General features: G+C 47.4%; 1 protein-coding gene across 1 annotated transcript in view; it reads right to left on the minus strand.

Annotated features, from left to right (window-relative positions):
• The window catches only part of LOC149334686 (2-Hydroxyacid oxidase 1-like), a 95,462-nt gene that overhangs the window by 60,963 nt on the left and 13,406 nt on the right, over nucleotides 1–21,093 (minus strand). Inside the window, exon 2 of the mRNA XM_089555293.1 lies at nucleotides 16,769–16,847. Within this exon, the coding sequence (XP_089411419.1) occupies nucleotides 16,769–16,835 (67 nt within the window). The 5' untranslated portion in view covers nucleotides 16,836–16,847. The remainder of the gene's footprint in view (nucleotides 1–16,768; nucleotides 16,848–21,093) is intronic.

A 21,093-nucleotide genomic window follows, 5' to 3' on the forward strand; every position in this document is an offset into this window, starting at 1 on the left:
GGCCGAAACTCGAGTATGCTGCCGTGGTGTGGGACCCTCACACGAAAAAGGACATTGCACCGGTAGAAAAAGTTCAAATGTGTGCTTTGCGCTTCATTTACAATAAATATAAAACCTCTGAATCTCAATCTCTCCTTATGCAAACAAACCAGATAAAACCTCTCAGCATCCGGAGAAAGATAGCAAGAATAGAATTTTTGTACTGCTTAATTCAGGGAAAGTTTGGCATCTCGGTAAGTCCTTATGTTACTCCATCATCAGCTAGAAAAATGCGACACACGCACAACTACAGCTTAACTCCTCACTTCGCAAAAACAAACTCCCATAAGTTTTCATTTTTCCGAAAACAATCAGTGATTGGAACTCACTACGTGAAGAGGTTTTTACGTGTGCTAACTTCAAAGAGGCCATTACCAGTGTATCTTAACCCCTGAAAATGCCCTTCTGAAATGTGCATTTGTGACTATTTTAGATCTGACGAAGATGTATCTCGGAGTGCTTTTATATTCCATGCATGAATTTTAAACATATGTATGTACGTAAGATGCTCTGTAACCATTTCTTGTACTGGTTGCTTTTGCCCTCCCTGTTTGGACCAAAAAGGTCTGCAGTATCATGTAAATAAATAAATAAAAAAAATAATAAATAAAGCCCTCCCACATTCCGCTCCACCTGCTAGCTTTCAAACAGAGCCATGTTTGTTGGCGCTATCATCCGCGATCGGTTAAACCATTGCTTCATTCAGCCTCGGGCCGCTCGAAGATGGTAAAGAACGGCATGATTCTTTCATGCCTTCGTTCAGCCCTTGTGAAGTCTTGCAGACATGTCATGGCCAAAACCTTCCATGAACAGGTAAAGAGAATAAAGGCATCAGGTTATCCGGACAGCGCTATCCGTCCTGCCTGTGAGAATCTTACCCGCTGGGTAAAAAGGAATGCGTCGAAAATGAAGACAATAAAAAAAAGAGGTGGTGGTGCCTTACAAAGGCATAATTTTAGCAAAGTGGCCAAGCACTACAATCTAACAAGTAATCTCTTCGGCCCCTAACAACCTCTCCAAGGAGGAGGAGGAAGAGGAGGAGGAATAAGAGGAAAGGCAGGGAGGTTAACCGGAAGAAAAACCGGTTTGCTACCCTAACCAACCTCTCTAAAGTTTGTGCAATAGTCAGTAGAAAAATAACAAACCGGAAGAACAAAAAAGAAAAAGATCTAAAGCGTGCCACAGCTCAGGGTTCATTCCGTGCAAATCGGGCGTTGTATAAAATCTCCCAGTGTCATGTGGCAAGACCTATATACATCATGGGAAGTAGCGGGGCCAGTTGGTTCATTTTTCAACTTAAAACAGTGCGCAGGGACAGGACACAGTCAAGAAACACACAGACACAGCACTGACTGACAACTGAGGAATTTACTGCTTTGCTTGCAATAAATACAGAAAGTATCGTCTAAAATACAAAGAAAGCCTTGAAATCGTCATTTTGTCACTTCTGTCGTCATTGCTTGTCCAGATAACCCATTTCTTTTTTCGTCAGAAGAATCGTTCCACCTGCGTAAGCACACCATCACTAACGTTGACGAAAAAAGAAATGGGTTATCTGGACAAGCAATGACGACAGAAGTGACAAAATGACGATTTCAAGGCTTTCTTTGTATTTTAGACGATACTTTCTGTATTTATTGCAAGCAAAGCAGTAAATTCCTCAGTTGTCAGTCAGTGCTGTGTCTGTGTGTTTCTTGACTGTGTCCTGTCCCTGCGCACTGTTTTAAGTTGGAAAGACCTATATAGGTCAGACTGGACATTGTGTAAGCGTACACCTAAAAGAACACGAAAAATTGCACTCAGGATTGAAGTCCCCAAAATAGTGATCGCTGCCGCTAATGCAAAAGTTGTAAGCCCCTTTATGAACAAGCTGAAATTTTAGCAACCCGTAAGGAGTGACTCTCACGAGAAATCATCGAGGCTTTTTATATACCAAGACAGGGAAGTTGATGTATGAGCTCACCATTAATTTATTTAATGGCAAAGGAGCTAGCGTACCTAGGCTACACGTGGAACTGATTTCTTTTAACTCTCTGTTGGTCTTCTTTCATTGTGACAGTGTCGTTTTCTGCTTTTTGTATCATATTGCTCGTTACTCAGCATTCCGATCTTTCGAATTTTTCGCTCTGCGCTTTTCATGGTGTTATCCTTCTCGTTATCTTTCTACAAGGTGGGTATATATTTTTTCTTTTCAATAAAGTTTTCGTTGCGAAAAAGCGCCCTGTGTCGCGTCTTGCCTCTTCCTTTGGTCCTTGTTCTTTTCGCGCTACCTTTCACCATGTCTCTCCAATTAACCCTCTCCTGTGCCGGCTGCGGCCACCTTTTCCGCACAAACTTCTTTATCTCATCTGCCCATCTAACTTTCCGCCGCTCCCTGCTATGCTTCCCTTCTCTTCGTATCCCGTGTTACTCTTAACGACCATCGGTTACGTAGCCTTCCCATTATATGCCCTGCCCAAGCGCATTTCTTCCTCTGGATTTCGACTACGATGTCATCAATCCGCGTTTGTTCTCTTTCTCACTCTGCCCTCTACCTGTCATTTCATGTTACACCTATCATTTCTCTTTCCATAGCTTGCTAAGTTTCCTTAACTTACGCTGAACACTTTTCGTTAGCCTCCACGTTTCTGCCCCTACGGGAGTAGCGGTAAGCTACAGCTGTTATGTACTTTTAACTTGAGAGATACCTGATATGAGAGAATCGGCTAAATGCGCCCCACCCCAGTCTTACTCTTCTATGTTAAGGCGGAGGCTTGGGCAAGTTGGTACATCATATGTAAGTAAAACAGCGCTAGACACAGTACGAAGGAAGAACAACACAGTACAAGGTGCTTCTAGCAACTCGATTTTTATTTCACCAGAAGCGAAATATATATCCGAAAAGTAAGAAAACATAAAGATAAACAGTACAGACACTCAGATACGTAAAGTGCAGTCATTGCAGGTGCATGCACAAGTCACAAAGTTAGGTAGTAGCTTAAACGATGGCTTGCTGACGCAGTTCTGTCCTCTGTTCAATGATTAGTGCCTTGAATGATTAGTGTGAATGATTAGTGCCAATGATTAGTCCTTGTTCAATGATTAGTGCCCTTGCTCTTTTCGATCTATATTTCTTGATAACGCTCGTGCGGTCCAAGAAAGGTGTGCAGTTTTTTGACTGGCAGTTTTTGCAGTGTATGGCTAGATTGCTGCCAGTTCCTGTAGAATGTAATCTCGCGTGCTCGCTTAGTCTGGTGTCAAGACAGGGCAAACAGGCCGCTGGCCAACCACTAACCAAAATTTGGAAGATCCTTAGAGGTATGCGCACTCCACTCCAACAGCTTCACCCCTTCGCTGCCCTCTGTCCGCATGAATACAAACCTCTAAAACAGGTCTCAGAAGAATACTTAAGACTATTGTCAGCGGGGTCAGGGCCTTTGACAGTCAGGCCTACTTTGATCGTTAGTCAGGAATCCCACAGGCGGCAGTGACAGCGTTGGACCTGCCATTCAAAACTGAAGAGCTATCAAGAGCTATCGCGGAATCAATCTGACGCACTTCTCTGGCTCACGATTAAGTGACCTATGACGCGGTTGCAGAGCTACTCCACCAGTCCTGTCTTCGACTCCTGGAATATTTCAATTCTTCCTGCATGACTGGTGAGGTCCCCGCAGAATGGAAGCTGGCGAAAATTGTGCCTCTTTTGAAACTTTGTACGCAGCCAACAAGCTACGCGTCTTTCCTGTCCCCTGCATTACTGAGCGGCGTAGGTAAGCTTATGGAGCGAATGATCTGCAAACGCATCGCTTGGTTCCTTGAAAGCCGCAACGAATACCCCAAGAAATGAACCGGCTCCTTCAAAATAGCTCTGTAAATGATAATATTATCGTCCTCGTCTCATCACTTGAAGATTACCTTCATGCTGAGTGCATCCCGACAGCCGTTTTCCTTGACATAAGGTCCGCTTTTGACTCTGTTTTTCACCACGCAATTTTTGCAGCCTCGAAGCAGAGCTGTACAAGTGGATTGGGAACTATTTAAAAGAACGGCAAATTTTTATGAGTACTCCAAACGGTGCAACACTCACGCAGTAGAGAGGGGCGTACCGCAGGGAGCGTTGCTCAGCCCTCTCCTGTTCAGTATTACATGCACCTAACAAGAAACTTTCCGCGAGGAGTACACAACGATTTATGCTGATGATATCTGCATTTGGAGCGCGTCACGTTCGGTCTATATTACCCAGCAACGTCTTCAGAGAGCGTTACTGCACATCTTGATGTACCTAGCTCTCCGACGTCTTCGTCTCTCGCCAGAAAGGAGTGTTCCCATGTCTTTTTTACAAGAACAACGATGACTCGATATCCGCTCCCCCTAGATGGACGGGCACTACCTTATGTAAGATCTCCGCGTTTCCTAGGTGTTGCGATACAGTCATCTCTCGCGGTCGCTTCAGATCAAAAACCTACGCTAGAGGAACACCGCAGCATTGCTAGTTTTCAGATTCATGGCGGGAACACGGCGGGTCAGCAATTGCCGGTCAATGGTTCTGCTGGATAGGATAGGATAACTTTATTTGGCTCTAGCAAAAGTGTTTTTCTTTATGTGGTCAGATGAGTCCATCCGCAACGGTCGGTTGCCCCTATTCCAGGGCTCCGCTGGATGCTGCCGTCAGCTGAGCTCGCCGTATCAAACCGATCTGGTCATCGCGGCAGTCGCTGGAGAGCAGACCCTCCCATTGCTCCACAATTGGGTTTTGTATAACTGGGACGATGTCGACTTTTTGACATGCCCATGTGATGTGATACAGTGTAGGTTTTTCATGGCACCACGGACAATTGTGTTCGTAAAGAGTGGGGTGAATTTTACTTAGTGTGTTTAGATTTGGATATGACCCCGTTTGAAGTTGTCTCCATGTGACAGCCTCTTCTTTGTTTAAAAGATTTGTGCGGTGGTGGGTACCGCATCCTGCTGCCTTTGTAGTTGTTGAGTATGGCCGAGTATTCCTGAGGTACTGGCAGGGATTCCTCAAGGTCGTTGACGTTGGATGCTCGGTAGTTAGTATATCCTCGAGCTATCCTGTCTGCCTCTTGGTTTCCTGCCACCCCCGTGTGCCCCGGTACACAGATGATCTTATGTTTGATCGGCTTGTGTGGTTTTGCATGTGTTTGTTGCGTCTTGCAGTCAACAGAGCGGAGTATGCGGAGCGCTCTGTGACCGACTCTGCCGCAAAGATAGTTGCGGCAGGCTGCTTGTGAATCAGTAAGAATTGTCAGTGACCGCCCAGTCCGATAGCCCTCCGCTGCGGCTAGAGCGACGGCCACTTCTTCAGCCTCAGCTATCGTGCAGTCTTGCAGTGAGGCGCTGGTAATCTCGTGTAATTCCGAGTTGACAACAGTTGCCACTGCGTTGTTGGTGCCTTGTCCCCTTGTCATGGCATATGTGGCAGCGTCGACATACACTGCTGTATCCTCGGATGCGTGTGTTTTCTGTAAGCGGTCGGCCCTTGCCTCTCTTCGGTCTTTGTGGAGGTTGGGGTCCATGTTTCTTGGTATTGGTGCCACCCTGAGCGTGCTGCGGTACTCATCGGGGATCGTTTCAGTTCTCAATATTTCTCGAATTTGTTCGGTGTAGCCCAGTTTCTTTAAAAGAACTCTGCCTGTGGGGGTCTGCTGTAGTCTGCGCATTTGGGCAACATGCTGCGCTTCCCGTTATTCCTCGAACGTGTTGTGCAGTCCCAAGGCTAAGAGCTTTTCAGTTGAGGTGTTATGGGGTAGTCGAAGCGCGGTTTTATACGCTTTGCGTAAAATCGCGTCCGCCTGTTGTATTTCACTTTTGATATGATTGTAGTACGGGAGACTGTATGTCGCCCGGCTGACCACTAGGCTCCTGAGCAGCTTGAGTGTGTCTTCTTCTCGCATGCCATGACGTCTGTGTGAGATGCGCGTAATCATGCGGGCCACTTGGAGTGTAGATGCCTTTAATAGCGCAAGGGTGTGAGTACAGCGTTGATTTGACTGTATCCACATCCCTAATACCCGTATGAGTGTCTTCTCTGGTATTGGTTCTCCTTCGAGGTAAACTTGTAGTCGAAGTTCTTTACTGGTAGGGACTGTTCGGCTCTGTTTTCCTCTCCAAACCCGTAAGAGCTCAGATTTTTCGGTCGAGCATGCTAGCCCTCTTGCTTTGACGTAGTTTTCAATGCAGGTGACCGCTTCTTGTAGCCTATCCTCTTTCTCGCCGAGTGAGCCAGTGTTAGTCCATATTGTGATGTCGTCGGCATAAATGGCATGGTGGATGTCGTCGATTTCTTTTAGTTGCTTCGCCAGTCCGATCATGGCCACGTTGAATAGCGTGGGTGAAATGACCGACCCTTGAGGTGTTCCCTTATTAGGCGTTCGAAACTTCTCGGACCGAAGTTCTCCTATACCGATGGTTGCAGTTCTGTTTGATAGAAATGCTTTGACGAAGCTGTGAATCCTGCGCCCGCAGTTCAGGTTGGCCAGGCCCGTAAGGATTGCTTCGTGGCTCACATTGTCAAAAGCCCCTTTGATGTCTAGGGCCATTATCACGTTTTCTCCGTCCCTAGGAATGTTCCGAAGTACACCTTCATATAATTGGAGGAGTATGCCTTGAGCTGATAATTTTGCTCTAAAGCCGAACATGCTGTGAGGGATCAGTTCGTTGTCTTCCATGTAGTTTTGAAGTCTCTGCGTTACCAATCGCTCGTATAGTTTTCCCAGGCATGACGTAAGCGAGATCGGCCTGAGGTTTTCTATCTGCAGTTTCTTGCCTGGATTGGGTATCATCACCACTTCGGCATGTTTCCACTCCTCGGGGACAGTTTCAGCTTCCCAATGTTTGTTGAGGAAGTCTGTCAGTTCAGCGACCAGCGCATCGCTGAGGTTGCGGATGAGTGCGTTGTTTATTTTATCCTCTCCAGCGGCCGTATTTCTGGTGGTGTTTCGCATGGCCGCGTAGACCTCTTCTCGTGTGATGGGTCTGTCCAGATTAGCGTTATCGTGTCCCCGGTACTCCCCTGTATAGGTCGGCGGGTTCGTGCTGCCAAAGCATTTGGCGTGCAATCTGTCGAGGAGTTCCGAGTCAGTGCCTTCGAACTGGTGAATGAACCGGTATATGGATTTATTATTTTCAGCTTTTTTCTTAGTCGGATCGAGGAGCGCTCTAAGGATACGCCAAGTCCGTGTCGTGCTTAGCGTCCTACTAAGAGAATCGCTGAATTGTTGCCAATTTTGTTTTGCCAGCTGTGTGGCGTATTCCTCTGCTTTCGCTGTAATTTCGGCGATTTTAAGCTTGAGTTTCCTGTTATGTTTTTGTTTTTTCCATCTCCTCGTGAGACTGCGCCTAGCATCCCATAGCTTGAGCAGCCGACCGTCCACCTCGGGTGTTTCCGCTGTTCGGTTAATGGTTTTGGTATACTTGTCTTGCGTATCCCTTAGCATGCTTCCCCATTCCTCTAACGACTGTATGCCATTCTCGGTAAGGTTGCTGTCGCATGCTTCGCGGAACGCATTCCAGTCCGTTATTTTTGCCGCGCCCAACTGGCGTCTCAGCCTGTCTGAGGTTACTTGCGTCTTGAGTATGTACTGGTCGCTGCCTAAATTTTCCAATAGGTTCTCCCATTGTGTTTGTCCGAGTCCTCTTACGAATGTGAGGTCGGGGCAGGTGTCGATGCTGACGCTATTTCCAACCCTGGTAGGGGTTGCTCGGTCCGTGAGTAGGTTGCAGTTGAAGTTATCTGCAACCTCGGCTAACGTTTTGCCTTTAATGGTGGCCTTTTGGTACCCCCAGCTCTTGTCCATGGCGTTTAAATCCCCCAAGATGATTAGCGTATTGTTTTTCGCTAGTCTGTGGACACCGTGATAAAGTTCAAAAAATTTTGCTTTTCTTTGCTTCGGGGGGCTGTACACGTTGACGATGAATACACTTCCCCCTTTCCTTTTCTTTTTCGGTACGATCTCTACAATCACATCCTCAATGTCAGTGTCGGGTATGCTGTCGTGATTGATGGCTATGACTGCCTTGCTCACTAAGATGGCTGTCTTTCCCGTCATGTGGCTGACGTAGCATGTGTATCCCGTGAGAGTGGGTGTCGCGCCCGTGTCTTGAAGTGCGATAACGTCAGGTGGTGTTAGCTGCGTCTGAATGAATTGTTTGATGAGGCCTTGTTTCTTGCGATAGCGTCTGCAGTTCCATTGCCATATGTCTAAGATGTCTTGTTTGCAGTAGTTCGTGTTAGCCATAATTTAGGTTCTTGAGCTTGTGCAATTGCCCGTTCCCTGGGATGTAGGTGGATTGGCGAGTGCTGCTAACGCAGGGCGGTTGTAGGCCTTTTCCGTAATGTTCTGTGTGTGTTTTTGTTTGCGGAAGGCACTCCGTAGCTCTGCTAGTTGTCCTTGCACCTGATGCATCGTATGTTGCATCATTTGTTGCATCATTTGTTGCATCATCTGTTGTATTTCCGCTTTGAAGTTTGAGCGTTCCTCATCGCTCATCTGCAGCGAGGAGTTCGTTTGTGTAGCGTTCGACAGCGGGTGGCAGTTGGATTTTAGGTCTTGAACTATCTTTGTGAGTTCCGCAATTTGGCGTTCCAACTCATTCTGTTTAACGCGAGCAAGTTCTAGTTCGCGCTTAAGTGCTGCTTTCTCTGCGTCTCCATGTTCAAGGTCACGGTTGCATGCGTTGTTTGTATTGGTGTTGAGTTTGTTACCAGTCCCACCCGAGTGTGGAGCAAACCCGGGAGCATTGGCTCTCCAGCTCACCTTGTTGCTGCTGTCCTGGGCGGACCCGGTGTCTTCGTTCTTCCGGTGCTGGTTCCCGGCATTCGTCCCCGCAGGGGGTGGCAGGGGGGGAAACGAATGGGACCGCGAGCGATGCCGTGATGAGCGGGATCCCGAGCGGCTCCGTGATGCCTCTCCCTCCGAGCTGAACCACCGCGGCCGTCTGCTGCGGTCACCGCGGCTGCGGCGTCTGCTGTCGCGTCCGCCGCTGTTTTTGGCGTTTCCACCTGTAGCGTTACTGAGAGCGGTCTTGGTTTGCTGCCTTCTGACTTTCTTGAGTCGTTCGCGGCAGTCCTTCGACCCGGTAGGGTGGGCCTCACCACAAATCACGCACTTTGGAGTGTAGGAATGTCCAGTCGGCGGGTTTTGCGTTCCGCACTGGCTACACGCGCGCACATTAGGTGTGGGGCACACGTCGGAGCGGTGACCTTGCTGGAAACACACATAACACACTTGTCTCGTGGGGCGGTACGGGTAGCATGCCGTCTCGCCCCCGTAGTAGATAACATATTTTGGGACAATGGGACCGTCAAAGGTGATGACAGCCGTCTTGGTTTTTCCTAACATCCGGGCGCTGAGTATGGTGACTCATTGGGTGCGCACTCGTAAATGGGCCTTGAGTTCTTCCGGTGTCGTCCCTGGATCAATTCCATGTATCACGCCACGTTGGACATCGCCCGGCGCGGCCACGTAGGTGTTCATCTCAAATGCGCGTCCCGCAAAGGTGAGGCTGGTAATGCGTCTCACGAGTTGGGCAGCTGATTCATGTGGGGTGCTTACAATTATGATGTTAGATCCTGGCCGGAGCCGTATGATTAAATATTCGTCTGTAAGGAGATAGCGCCACCCAGCGGCGTTCGTGAGGAGAAGACAAAGCACGAGGAGCGCGTGCGGAGGGGTACGCCGGGACAGGTCGAAGAGGATTACGTGGCAGAGAAGAGAAGAGCGCGGTGGGCGGCGGACGTGGGCGAGTTCTGCTGGCTCCCCGAGTTCCGGGCTTGGGCCTCAGCCGCAGACGTCCGGGCCACCAGACATGGACATCCATCGTCGAGAGCCTCAACCACCAGGCCCAGGCGCCACTCTTCTCCGTCCATCCGTCAGCTGCTCCACACAGGCCGCCTCTGGTGCCTACGTGGCTTTTCCGGGATACCAGACCTGGGAACCGTGCTGGGAGCCCACAGACGCCGACGCTGCGGTAGCGTTGCATCGACATTGGAACACCCAGAGATTCTCTGACTGCCCGACACCCAGCCATTCCTTCCCGCTCGTTGCTCGAATAAGAGACAAGTAGTGTGACTTTCCTCTTTGACTTTCTTTTTCCTGTATTTTTCGTAAGCATCTTGTTCTGTTCCCCCGTGTGTTTTTTCCCCTGTGTTGTTGCGTTGCTCTCTCGTTCCTTTCCTTTTTTTTCACGCTCATACTGAAATTGGTTTCCTTTCCGATAAAAGCCGCCTCGTTTATTGTTTGTACTTTTGTGTTTGTGTAAAATAAGACCTGCAATCTCACAGGTCCTCGCATCGTCTTTGCTTTGGTAGTTGCACGCTGCGACTATAGCGCGGGCTACCTGGTGGGTGTGAAGCTGTCTGACAGCAAGTCCTTTCTTCGGTCGTATGATAATTTTGAAATCGTTCTTAGGGAGCGGAGGCAGTCTGCGCCTAGGCTGGTGTCCCGTTCCTTGTCCGTTGGCGTTTCTGCCGGCGGCGGCTGGCCCTCCGTCGGTCGGGGTGAGTTGAGTTGTCTTCGCCGGGGTTGTTTTGGGTGGTCGAATTGTTCCCCGCAGCGATCCGTCTGCTTTTCCTCTGGAGTTTCTTCTGGCGTTTGGACAATGCCAATTCCCAGCTGGCGTCGTTGTTGTAAGGGTTGGGCGGCTCCTGCGTGGCGGACGCCGCGTCAGCGTTGCTCACCGGGCTCTCGGAGTCAGTGGTGTTGAGGTCGTCCTCATCCATCTCCTGGGCGTCCGGCAAGTTTTGGGGCAATCCTTCCATGGTCTGATCGAATGTGTAGTTCGCAGAGCGGGGTCGATTTCAGGCCGCACCACCGCTGCCTTGTCAGGCCTAGCGGCCCATGTATTCCCGTAGTCGATGTCCTGCCGGTAGGCTCGGCGAGACGCCGTCCGAATCGCAGCGTCCAAGCCCGATGAGGAGCCAAAATTTAGTCCTACCGTTCGGAACCTGGTGTCCAGGTGGGGCAGCTTGTGAGTTCTTTCAGCCCCAAATAAAATCTGGTGGCGCTGTGGATTTGTACGGTTCGCAATGGTCAAAAACTACAGAGGCGATGTGACACACGTCCGCACTTCTCGGCAGCCATGACGGATCTCTGCTGGAAAAAGACAACGTTGAAGGAACCTTGCGCTACTGTCTACCGGTGCTTCAAAAATTATTTCAAACAAGCAAGAAGATTCTCGAGGAAGCGGGGAACAACTGACTGCGGATATGCCTTGGCCTCACAAAGGGTTCCTCTGCAAAAGGAACAGTAGCGGAAGCAGGCTGTCTCCCGCTAGATGTGATTTCCTCCCAGGAGACTTTGCGTACCTCTATGTCCTCCAAGGGAAGAAGCACCTCCTACATCGTGTTCACTTAACTAACTGCAACTCTCGCTTTGGCCAATCGGTGCACCTCCTGCCCCTTCCCACTGTTAATCAACCACAAAAACTACTACCTCCGTCCTTAACTTAACAGAGGAATATGCGCAGCATACCCACATCTTCCCCGATGGTTCAACTATTCAAAAAACTTCTTCCTGTGGCATTTCTCTGCCCTCAACCAGCCATGTCATTTCTTACCGCCTGCAGCAGAGGACATCCTCTACGACAGCCGAGCTTCGCGGCATTAAAAAAGCTCTTTCTTATATACTGCGCCAAACCCACGACCGATGGGCTATCTTTACCGACTTAAAAGCATTTCTGCATATCCTGTCCAACCAGCTGAATAAAACCAATCAGCAGCGGGTATCTAAATTTGGCGATTGCCGTAGGCCACTGCATACCATTTCAGTAGATGCCAGAGCACTGCGACATTCTGACCAACGAAAAAGCAGGCGAAGCGGCCCGTAAAGGCCATGAACATCGGAGATACATTCGGACTCTCTTCACGAAATCTTATGCGTTCAAAATGGCTAGAATATTTGCTTCAGAAGAAACGTATCGTCTCTGGAGCTTGCCGAACATCACTACTAATTTCTTTACTCAGTCCGCCACAACTCAGATCAAGACTCCAACCCAAAATTCCTAGACATCTGGAAACACTTTATCACCAACTACGTCTGAAAGCTGCATTTACAAAAGGCTTGAGATGCCATTTCGGTCAAATAGACAGTCCGCGTTGTGACTTCTGCGGCTTGATCGAAACTGTGAAACGTATCCTGCTTAAGAGTCCGGCGTATGCTTACCAGTGTGCGCACTTTGAACATTGCACGGAGAAGCTCTCCCCAGAGCATTTAATAATGGACAGCGTTTTAGGTCTCCAATTAGCCTGCCTGAGACAGCAGAGGCATGCAATAAACTTTTTGTTTTCGTATTTAAAGGACATTGGATATATTGACAAGCTCTGATTTCGCCTTGCATGTTATCTTAATACATTCTTTATGCTCTGAACTTTGTTAGCCCATTTGCCGGAATACGCTATTCATAATTTCATATATTACATAATTTCTCCCCGGTGCGCGCATTTCATGGTCGAATTTTATCTTCTCCTGCTTTTCTTTCATTTTGCCTTTTCCCCACGCAGAGTAGCATGCCAGCCATTTTAAACCGCGACTAAATTCTCTGCTTTTTAATTAAAAGGTTTCTCTCTCTTTCTCGCGCCGGTGGAAGTGTCTTTCTAAAATGCAGCTGAGACGGAGGAACCCCACGCTGCATCCTGGCGCTGATAAACTGCGAACGCACCCAGGAGCGCTTCCTGGAGACCTTGAATACAAGATGCCTTCCTTCCTGGCCCTGTTGCGGTAACTTCTGCAGTGACACTCGTGGCCGGAAAAGGAAATCGCGCCCTTCCTATTTCACCGCCAGCTCGGGATATGCTAATCGGCCGATATTTCCTGAACGCCATCCTTGCACATCACAGAGCGTAGAGCTGTAATATACGGTCTTGCTGCGTTTTTTTACCTAACTTGAGTAATTTACAGCGCGTCGTCACAGAGCCTAACTAGGTCCACTGCAGGGCCTCTCCCATACCTCTCCAATTAACGCTGTCTCGTGCCATCTGCTGTCCTCTTATCCCCGCAAACTCCCAATCTCGTCCGCCCAGCTCTGACGCTTCCAGCTACTCTTGCCTTCTGTTGGAATCCACACCTTCGCCTTCACGGACCACCTTGCCTTCGCATTGCAAGTCCAGTCAACGCCCACTTCGTCTTTATTTCGGCTAGGAAGTCATTTCCTCGTGTTTGCTCCCTGACCCCTCCTTCTCGCCTCAGGTCTGTTAACGTTGCACCTACAGTTTTTCTTCCCACTGCTAGCCTGCTCAAGCGCTGTCCAGCTCAACCCTTTCCGTTCTCCTCCACGTTTCTGCCACATAGGTTACAACTGCTAAGCGACAGCGGTTATATGTTTCCCTCTCGAGGAATATTCGTAAACTGCAAATCATCACCTAAGAATGTGTGCAAAATGCGTCCCAATCCCTTCTTCTAGTCTAGTGGTTCGGATCAGCGGTTATTATTTGCCTTAAGTTGCATTACCTGACAGCTAACGCTGTCTCTGCACATGCCTCTTTTTCAGCCTCCTCACCCAGCGCCTGCCTGAATACTGATCCTTCTGCTGAGTCAAATGTTTTCTTGCGATCTAGTAAGTTGATTTTTTCGTGATTTTTTCCGTCCCTCGCATCTCTACTGCAGCAGATACAGGCGCCGTTGACGTGATTTCGGTTGCAGTTGACGTGATTTCGGCGATACTACGACGGGCACCGACACCATTTTATAAGGTACGACAGGCAGGGAAAGGAACCATGTTTGCACAACGCAGCATGAGAATCGGTTCACGACATGTGTCGCACAGGTGGTGTACAAGTTCCCCCTCACATGCGAGAGAGTTTACATCGGCCAAACTGGCCGGTGTATTAATGACCGGCTTCGTGAGCATCACTCCTCCCTGGGATCCGGTGGCGGTGCAAACTTGCGTCGCCATTGCAATGAATGTGACTGCTATCCTTTGTTCAGCAATGTCACCATTCTTGGTAGAGGCAAGGGAAAACAGGAGAGGGAAATACTGGAAGCATATCATATCGGTTTGTTAGGCTCTGATTGTATAAGCACAACCTCGGTGCGCTTACTTGAAAAAGAATTTGCTTTTTTAGGTCGTTCACGATAGATGAGATTTCTTGTCTTTGTCTCTTTTGCTCAGTGATTAGTGATGATGCTGTTGCGCATGCTCTGCTGGCCTTGCTCGGACCATGTATTTTCCAATAAACTTCAGCTGTTAGTCCAGTCGTTGTGGTGTGTACACTCTTCTTGTCCGTCGTCTTGTGTGACTGGTTTTTTTGCGTTTACAATGTACCAACTGGCCCGCATTTCAACCCTTCTGCATACTAATTTGAGAGCTTTCTAGCCCGTATTTTTGACGTTTAGTATTTCGAACAACAATGCCGACTATGAAAATTTAGAAACTGGGCCACCTTCGACGTTGACGGTCTTCAATTTCCCTACATAATCTTACTGCTCAAAATCAAATGTTGATTAGGCCGCTTTGCCTGGTTGATTGCTTCTATTAACCTCTATCACGCGATAATGTTCACCTTGCCTTACAATGCACCTGCAGAGTTTTAATGCGATAGCATTGCAGGTCCCGTTTCCGAGAAAAGCCGGTGTCCGCCTCTCCGTGTAACAAAAAAAAAGCAGGTGGCGGACCTGCCAGCTGGCAATCAAATTCAAATAAATTCAGCGCGACTGCCACCTGTCGAACGAGAGGCAGACAGCCTCCCGAAGAACAAACTGCGCGAAAATGAGCCTTGCGGTAACTCGACAAGAGCAACCTCAGTCGCTCAGTTGAGCCCCACCGGTGTGTGTGTTGGATTACCAAGATTGCTCTGCTATCTCCAGAAACCGTTGGCAAGTGACTCGAGAAATCATAGAGGCTGAAATGATAGACCGGTTGATCGGGTCCTGCGTGGCCAGGCCATCCATTGCTCTGACTGGTAAGGAGCTGTTATACTTGCGTCAAAATATCAATGTGTCACCTACTGGGCATGCGTGATTTGCCCGTTTCTTTCAGCTATATATACCGGTCCGAGGCTCAAAATAAGCGGCTGCAAGTCAGCGCTCGTGTGTTCGATGTGTCTTCCTTGTGTCCTCGTCTTTATTTGCGCTGTAAATTTCCATCATAAATCACCAACATGCCCGGACTGCCACATTAGTTATCCTAATAGTAGGTTAATCCAAGTCTTTAAAGCGGCACTAAGGAGAAACTGAAGTTGGCTTGTATGGCTAGAATACCATCAGAAAAAGACTAATCTCACAGAAAACAAAGCTCTTGTAAGGCACAAAAGAGCAAGTCGTAAAATGTAGCTATCGCCGTCATAGGCTAGCTTTGCAAATGACGCAAGTGACACAAGCGCTGTGACGAAATAGCCGAAAACCCACGGATCTCTGAAACTTCAAGCATGCATGAAGGCTGCGCGCTTGGTTATTGAAGTATATAAGTTTTTTTTTTCAAACCGCTAGCGCACATCTCTCGCGCAGGAACGACTTAAAATACTCAAACCGAATGTTGGAAGCCAAGGAAGACCAATACTTAACGATAGCTCAGCTTCGCGGCTATGCGCTTTTCGTGCCCTCGTGGTTTCGTTTTTGACGCCCCGCGATTTACAAGTGCAGGGCAAAGAAGAATCTAAATGCCCCTCGAAGTGCTAATGGGACAAAATTCATGCCGCGGTACGCACCTGCGACAAGGAAAACACCTATTGATAGCTAATGTGGCATGAACTTCAACGTTATCAAACACCGCTTGGCGTGTTTCCTTCGTCAACGTACTAAGAGACTGGGCTCCATAACAACCGCTACGAGGACTATTATTACAGAATTTAAACATGTCCGTACGTACCAGTCTCTACTCATCAGTCTTGATGATGGCTCTGCAGTGGCAGCCGCAGCATCCTCAGCGCTAGAAATATCCTGCCAGATCCGCCGACTCAACCCTCAAAAGCATCGCACGCTGTGTCGGCTTGAGGCCGCCGCAGTGCAGGCCTCAGTTCTTTGTGAGAACTACTTGTCGGAATCGGGAACGGAATCCGACGCAGCGCTGCTGCAAACGCAAACGAAGCGGCTACAGCCTTTACCGTCCGGCCGGCGGTGGTTTTCACTTCGGCTGCTGCTAGGCTGCACTGCTGGCGGCCAGCACTCACGCAGTCCCCGTTTACACCAGTTCACGTCACTTTTCGGCTATTTCTTTATCAGAGAGTGCCACAAAAGGGCGCAAGGAGTTTGTAAACTTCGATTCCAAATCTTTTAGCAGTAAATGCACCTTTCGATGTCGGACAAGCAACAAAGACGCGAAAGGCGAACTATCGCATTTTATTCACCACAAAAAAAAAAAATAACCAGTTTCCTGAGTGTCTCCTTAAAACAAATATCTGAAAACGTTAAAAAAATCAGCCGTTGTATAGAAGTCTGCTACATTTTGTGCACTTCTCTGTCATCTAATTGATGATGTGAATAAGGTCCGGTTAAAGAATGCAGCGCGAAAAGACAAGGACAAACGTAGAAGTGGACAGGACTGGCGCTGGTTCAGCGCCAGTCCTGTCCACTTCTACGTTTGTCCTTGTCTTTTCGCGCTGCATTCTTTGACCATGATCACTGACCAACAAGCCCAAATACAGCCACTTTAGTTCATAAGGTCCGGTAGCCTCCCCGAAAGCCAGCGTTGCCCAGGTAATCGCGTTCATGTAAATGCAGAAGTTTTATCAGAGCACGCTTATTCATTTGCATTTATTTACATTACGCTCTAATGACGGACTCGTGCTACTCACAAAGAAGCAGGCATGTAGCAGCCAGGCGTGCCGCCACGCCTTCCTTGAGGGCTTGCCACAGCAGCATGTTCCTCCCCTTCTGCAAAGAACGAGGGGCAGAGGAGATACACTGAGCAACAGCGGCCATGCCAGACAGAAGCCTTTCCCATTCAGCTACTCTCTCATGCACTCTTGCAGACCTGGGCCGTACTCCATGAAGATCCATTAATCTACTGTCCATTTTCTTTGCTGTGACGTTAGCACCAGGCGAAAAGAGCAAGCGGCCAGTCGCAGAAATCACACTGTCGAGGGTCCCCTTAGAGTCTCTCAATATTACCTACAAGCAATAGTGGCACTGCGGCAGGTCACCAAGAAGAGGAGCAAGAATGTCGGGAATGTGGGGTTTCGTACTTGGCTCGGCTCTCGTTGAGCCTAAAACGCGGGTATTCCTGTAGCGATACGACTTTTCTCGCCTTGAGAAAATGCTGAGAAAGTTTGCACACCAGTCTGATATAGAACTTTAAATTGCAGCTATGAATTTCCGGGCGGAATCCACGTTTTCGGCCCAACATTAGCCAAGGCCTGCATGCCCGTAGAGGATGAAGTGCTGTTTAACCCTTCTGCTACCGAAGACCACCTGGGTTCGTCTGCGCTCCCCCTGAGGACGTTACCGCTCGCACAGGTTCTCACCCCGTATAGAAGATGAGCTTATTTATCCCAATGCTTCTAGTATACGCTCGCATGAACATAAGACGCCACATAAAAAAAAGAAAGCTTGATGAGACGGCAAATCCGGCCGCAAGTAATTTGAACACTAACAGCAGGCAACTAGATATGGCGGCTTGCGGTGGGTACAATTGACGCGCGGTCGAGCTGCGTTATTTCATTTTAAACTATAGAATAAATGCCTAAAGCAGACCACATTTCGCTCAGTTACCTTTCGTCCGTTAAAAAGAGCAAAGATCAGACACTTCTGAGTGCATGTCGTAGCATTCAACATAGCACAATGGCACAATCTAATAAAATACCTTGTAAGTTGCTAGTGAAAACATGATTAAGTTTGCCTATTCTCGTGGCTTCTATATTTCTGACTAATGCGAGTCAGAATTTTTTGTTACTTGAAAGGTGTTTCCAGAGGATTTGGTTTCTGATCAGGTCTCTAAAACGCCTACCTGAAACTTTCGTGGCCTTCTGATCCCGTATAGCCCCTATATTGAAACTACGGCTAAAGGTGGGCGAGCTGGTATTGCTGTGCTTTGTGTTTTGGTACATTTAAATAGGCCAGGAAAGACCTTTAATCGCTGTCATAAGAAGACTCTCTGCATATGTCGCCAAGCTACCTCGGGAAGTGCAAGCGCTGCCTGAACGCCACAAAGAAATTTGAGATCTTTTTGTGTTGGGTTCGGTAGCGCATAAGCAACTAAGGCTATCATGCGCCACGCTCAAGGTACAGAAAGGTTGATTGCTGCAGAATTTTATAAAAATGTGAAAAACAACGGTGGTGTGGAGGGCCTAAAAGTTAGTATGCCACCTAGTGTTGACAAAGGAAAAAAAATTCAGGGGCACTTTGGCTCTCTAAAGTGCTGCAAGGCCAAAGCGTTTCCTTGAGCAGTGTTTTTTTTTTTCATATTTTATTTTTGTTCCTTTTCACATTTGTGTTATTTTTTATTTATTGTATTTTATCTATAAAACCCATACATTCACTAGATACACCTTTATTCATGCTCAAACCCTGAGCCTTCGCGGCGGAATTAGTGTTATCACACCACTCTAAGACATTGCGCGCTACGTGAATATTGGTAAAAATGGACCTGCCTTTAATCCCGCAAGATTGATGGAGATCAGCTACGTAATGAATGACAGTCTACAACCGTTGCGCCAAAACCTTCATGAAAATTTTGTACTCGACGTTACTGAGTGCTATTGGTCGGTACGCTGTAACCCGTCGTAATCTATCTACGTCTTCCGTTTTGGGAACCATGACAGTACGGGACGACCGATAGGACGGAGGCAGTGCTTTTACTTTAAAGGCTTCATTAAAGATCACGTTCAAGACCAGGGAAATAGCATGTTTGAATTCTTTATAGAAAGCCGCAGTGAACCCGTCCGGTCCAGGCGACTTGCCGGGTTTTAAACTGTCTACTTCCCCTCTGGCTGACCACTGTGTGTATGTACATAGCGTTTAGTGTGTTTTGTCGATTGTTTGTTTTGTTGAATGTTATGTTTCAAATCCAGGCAATAAATTAAAAAAGCCTTCGTGGCGAAGTGGTAGCGCCTCCATTTGAGATGCCAACGGCCCTGGTTCGATTCCCAGCCTTGACACAGTTTTTTTTAGCAGTGACGCTGAAACGCACACACATTTGCCGACACGGCTGCTTAGGACAGTATGAGGCATTAAAGGCTTTCGTCTTAATAAATTTTAGAATTGGCCAATAGTACAAGCTTTAAAGAAAATTGGGAAACCTCAGAGACCATTTTTGGCTAGGCGAGAATCTCGCGGCTCCCAACACACACAACTACAGACCTCACAGGGTTGATGTGTGCGTCTGAGACTGACCACGTGAGGCTCTGAGTCGGAATTTCTCAAGCAAACCTGCCTTTCTTAAAAAGTTAAAACATGAATTCGTGTACCTTCAAAGCCCAGTCACCTGCTCAAGCTAACTCCTACCAACATGCCTGCGACATTAGTGGCCATCACATACAACGATCAGTGTCGCAAAGCACTAATAAACGTACTACAAAGAGACGTCATCCCTGTGTCGCTTTCGCATTGCCATTATTGCTGCAGGTTTTTTTTTTCTTGTTACTTCTTTTCCTTCGTGTGCTGTAATCTTAGGCGTTTTTGATCTGTTGCTATTGTACCCATTTACCTGTATATTTTGTTATTTTGTTGGCTGTTTTTTCCCGATGTAATTATGTTCTTCACCTTTGTCTTTTTCGGTATAACCTTGTACTAAAGCCCTTCCCCTTTATAATACTTCCTGAAAGCCCTAAGGGAACACAAAAATAAGCAAAGCAGACAAAGCCGCCGTATGCCTCTACATCGTTAGAAGATGAAACGAAACAAAGAAAACATCGCAAATACCATACAAAAAACAAGTGCAAAAGAAACGAATATTATCCGACACTAAAGAACCAAAACTGCGTCTCGGGCAGATGGAGACAGGAGGTAACTTTTACACTGTTGTTAAACAGTGTTAAACGAATTCGTGGAACCCGTAAAGTCGGTTCCACGAATTCGTTGTTAGATTTACTGTTTGTACCTCGCGACATTGTGAATTTCAGCGTTTCTGTGGAACAAGGCCTGTCTGACCACCACTTGGTTAGTGCTTCATTTCCCCTAGCACGGCAAACAAAAAAGAAACCCTCATCTTCACGTTACTTTAAAGATTATTCGCGTGCCAATGACGCGTCTGTCATTGAACATCTGGAAACTTGCCTTGTTGATTTCGATGACGCCGATGTCTGCGTACTTTGGGACAGTTTCAAAAAAATCTGTTCGTATTGCATCAATACTTTTCTACCAAACAGGCACAAAAAAGAAACAAATGAAACACCATGGATGACACGCAATATAATTCAAATGAGGCGAAGGGTAAAACGACACAAGAAGAAACGCGCAGATCCTGATGTGCTCAAGGAATTACTGGACAACCTAGCACGTGCGTTACGTGATTCAAAAGATTATTTCTTCAACACATCCCTTCAAAATTTTATAAAAACCGAGCCAAGTAAGTTTTGGAATTATATTAGTGAAAAAAAGAAAGCAGTCACACAAATTTTGGTGGACAACACTACGGTATGCGATCCAAAGGCTATTGCTCAGCATTTTAATAGTTATTTTCAAAGTGTATTTTCTGCCCCGAGCACATATACCGACAATAGCCGAGTGTATTATCCCGCCGAAGTGAATTTTATTACTTACCCTGGTGTCTTTTCCATGTTGCTGAACCTAAAAACCAAAACATGTGGCCCTGACAACATTCCAAACGCATTTCTGCGACGCTATGCCGAAACTCTGGCTAAATTTCTTGTCATAATTTTTCGCGCTTCAGTGTCAATAGGTAAAATAACCGATGACTGGAGGACAGCCCGGATTGTTACCGTTTATAAAAAAGGAGACCGTCTTCTCTTGCAGAACTACCGTCCCATATCCTTGACGTCCCCATGCTGTAAGCTATTAGAACATATAGTTGCAGACTGTACGAATGAATTTTTAGAAAAAAATCGCGTACTAACCAGCTTCCAGCACGGGTTCAGAAAAGGATTCTCGAAGGTAACACAGCTAATTACAGTAATAAATTCATTTGCTTCCTGTATAGATAATAACGGCCAAATCGATGCAA

Source organism: Amblyomma mixtum, chromosome 8 (genome assembly GCF_055824585.1).
Source record: "Amblyomma mixtum isolate Tamu chromosome 8, ASM5582458v1, whole genome shotgun sequence".
Taxonomy (NCBI): Eukaryota; Metazoa; Arthropoda; class Arachnida; order Ixodida; family Ixodidae; genus Amblyomma; species Amblyomma mixtum.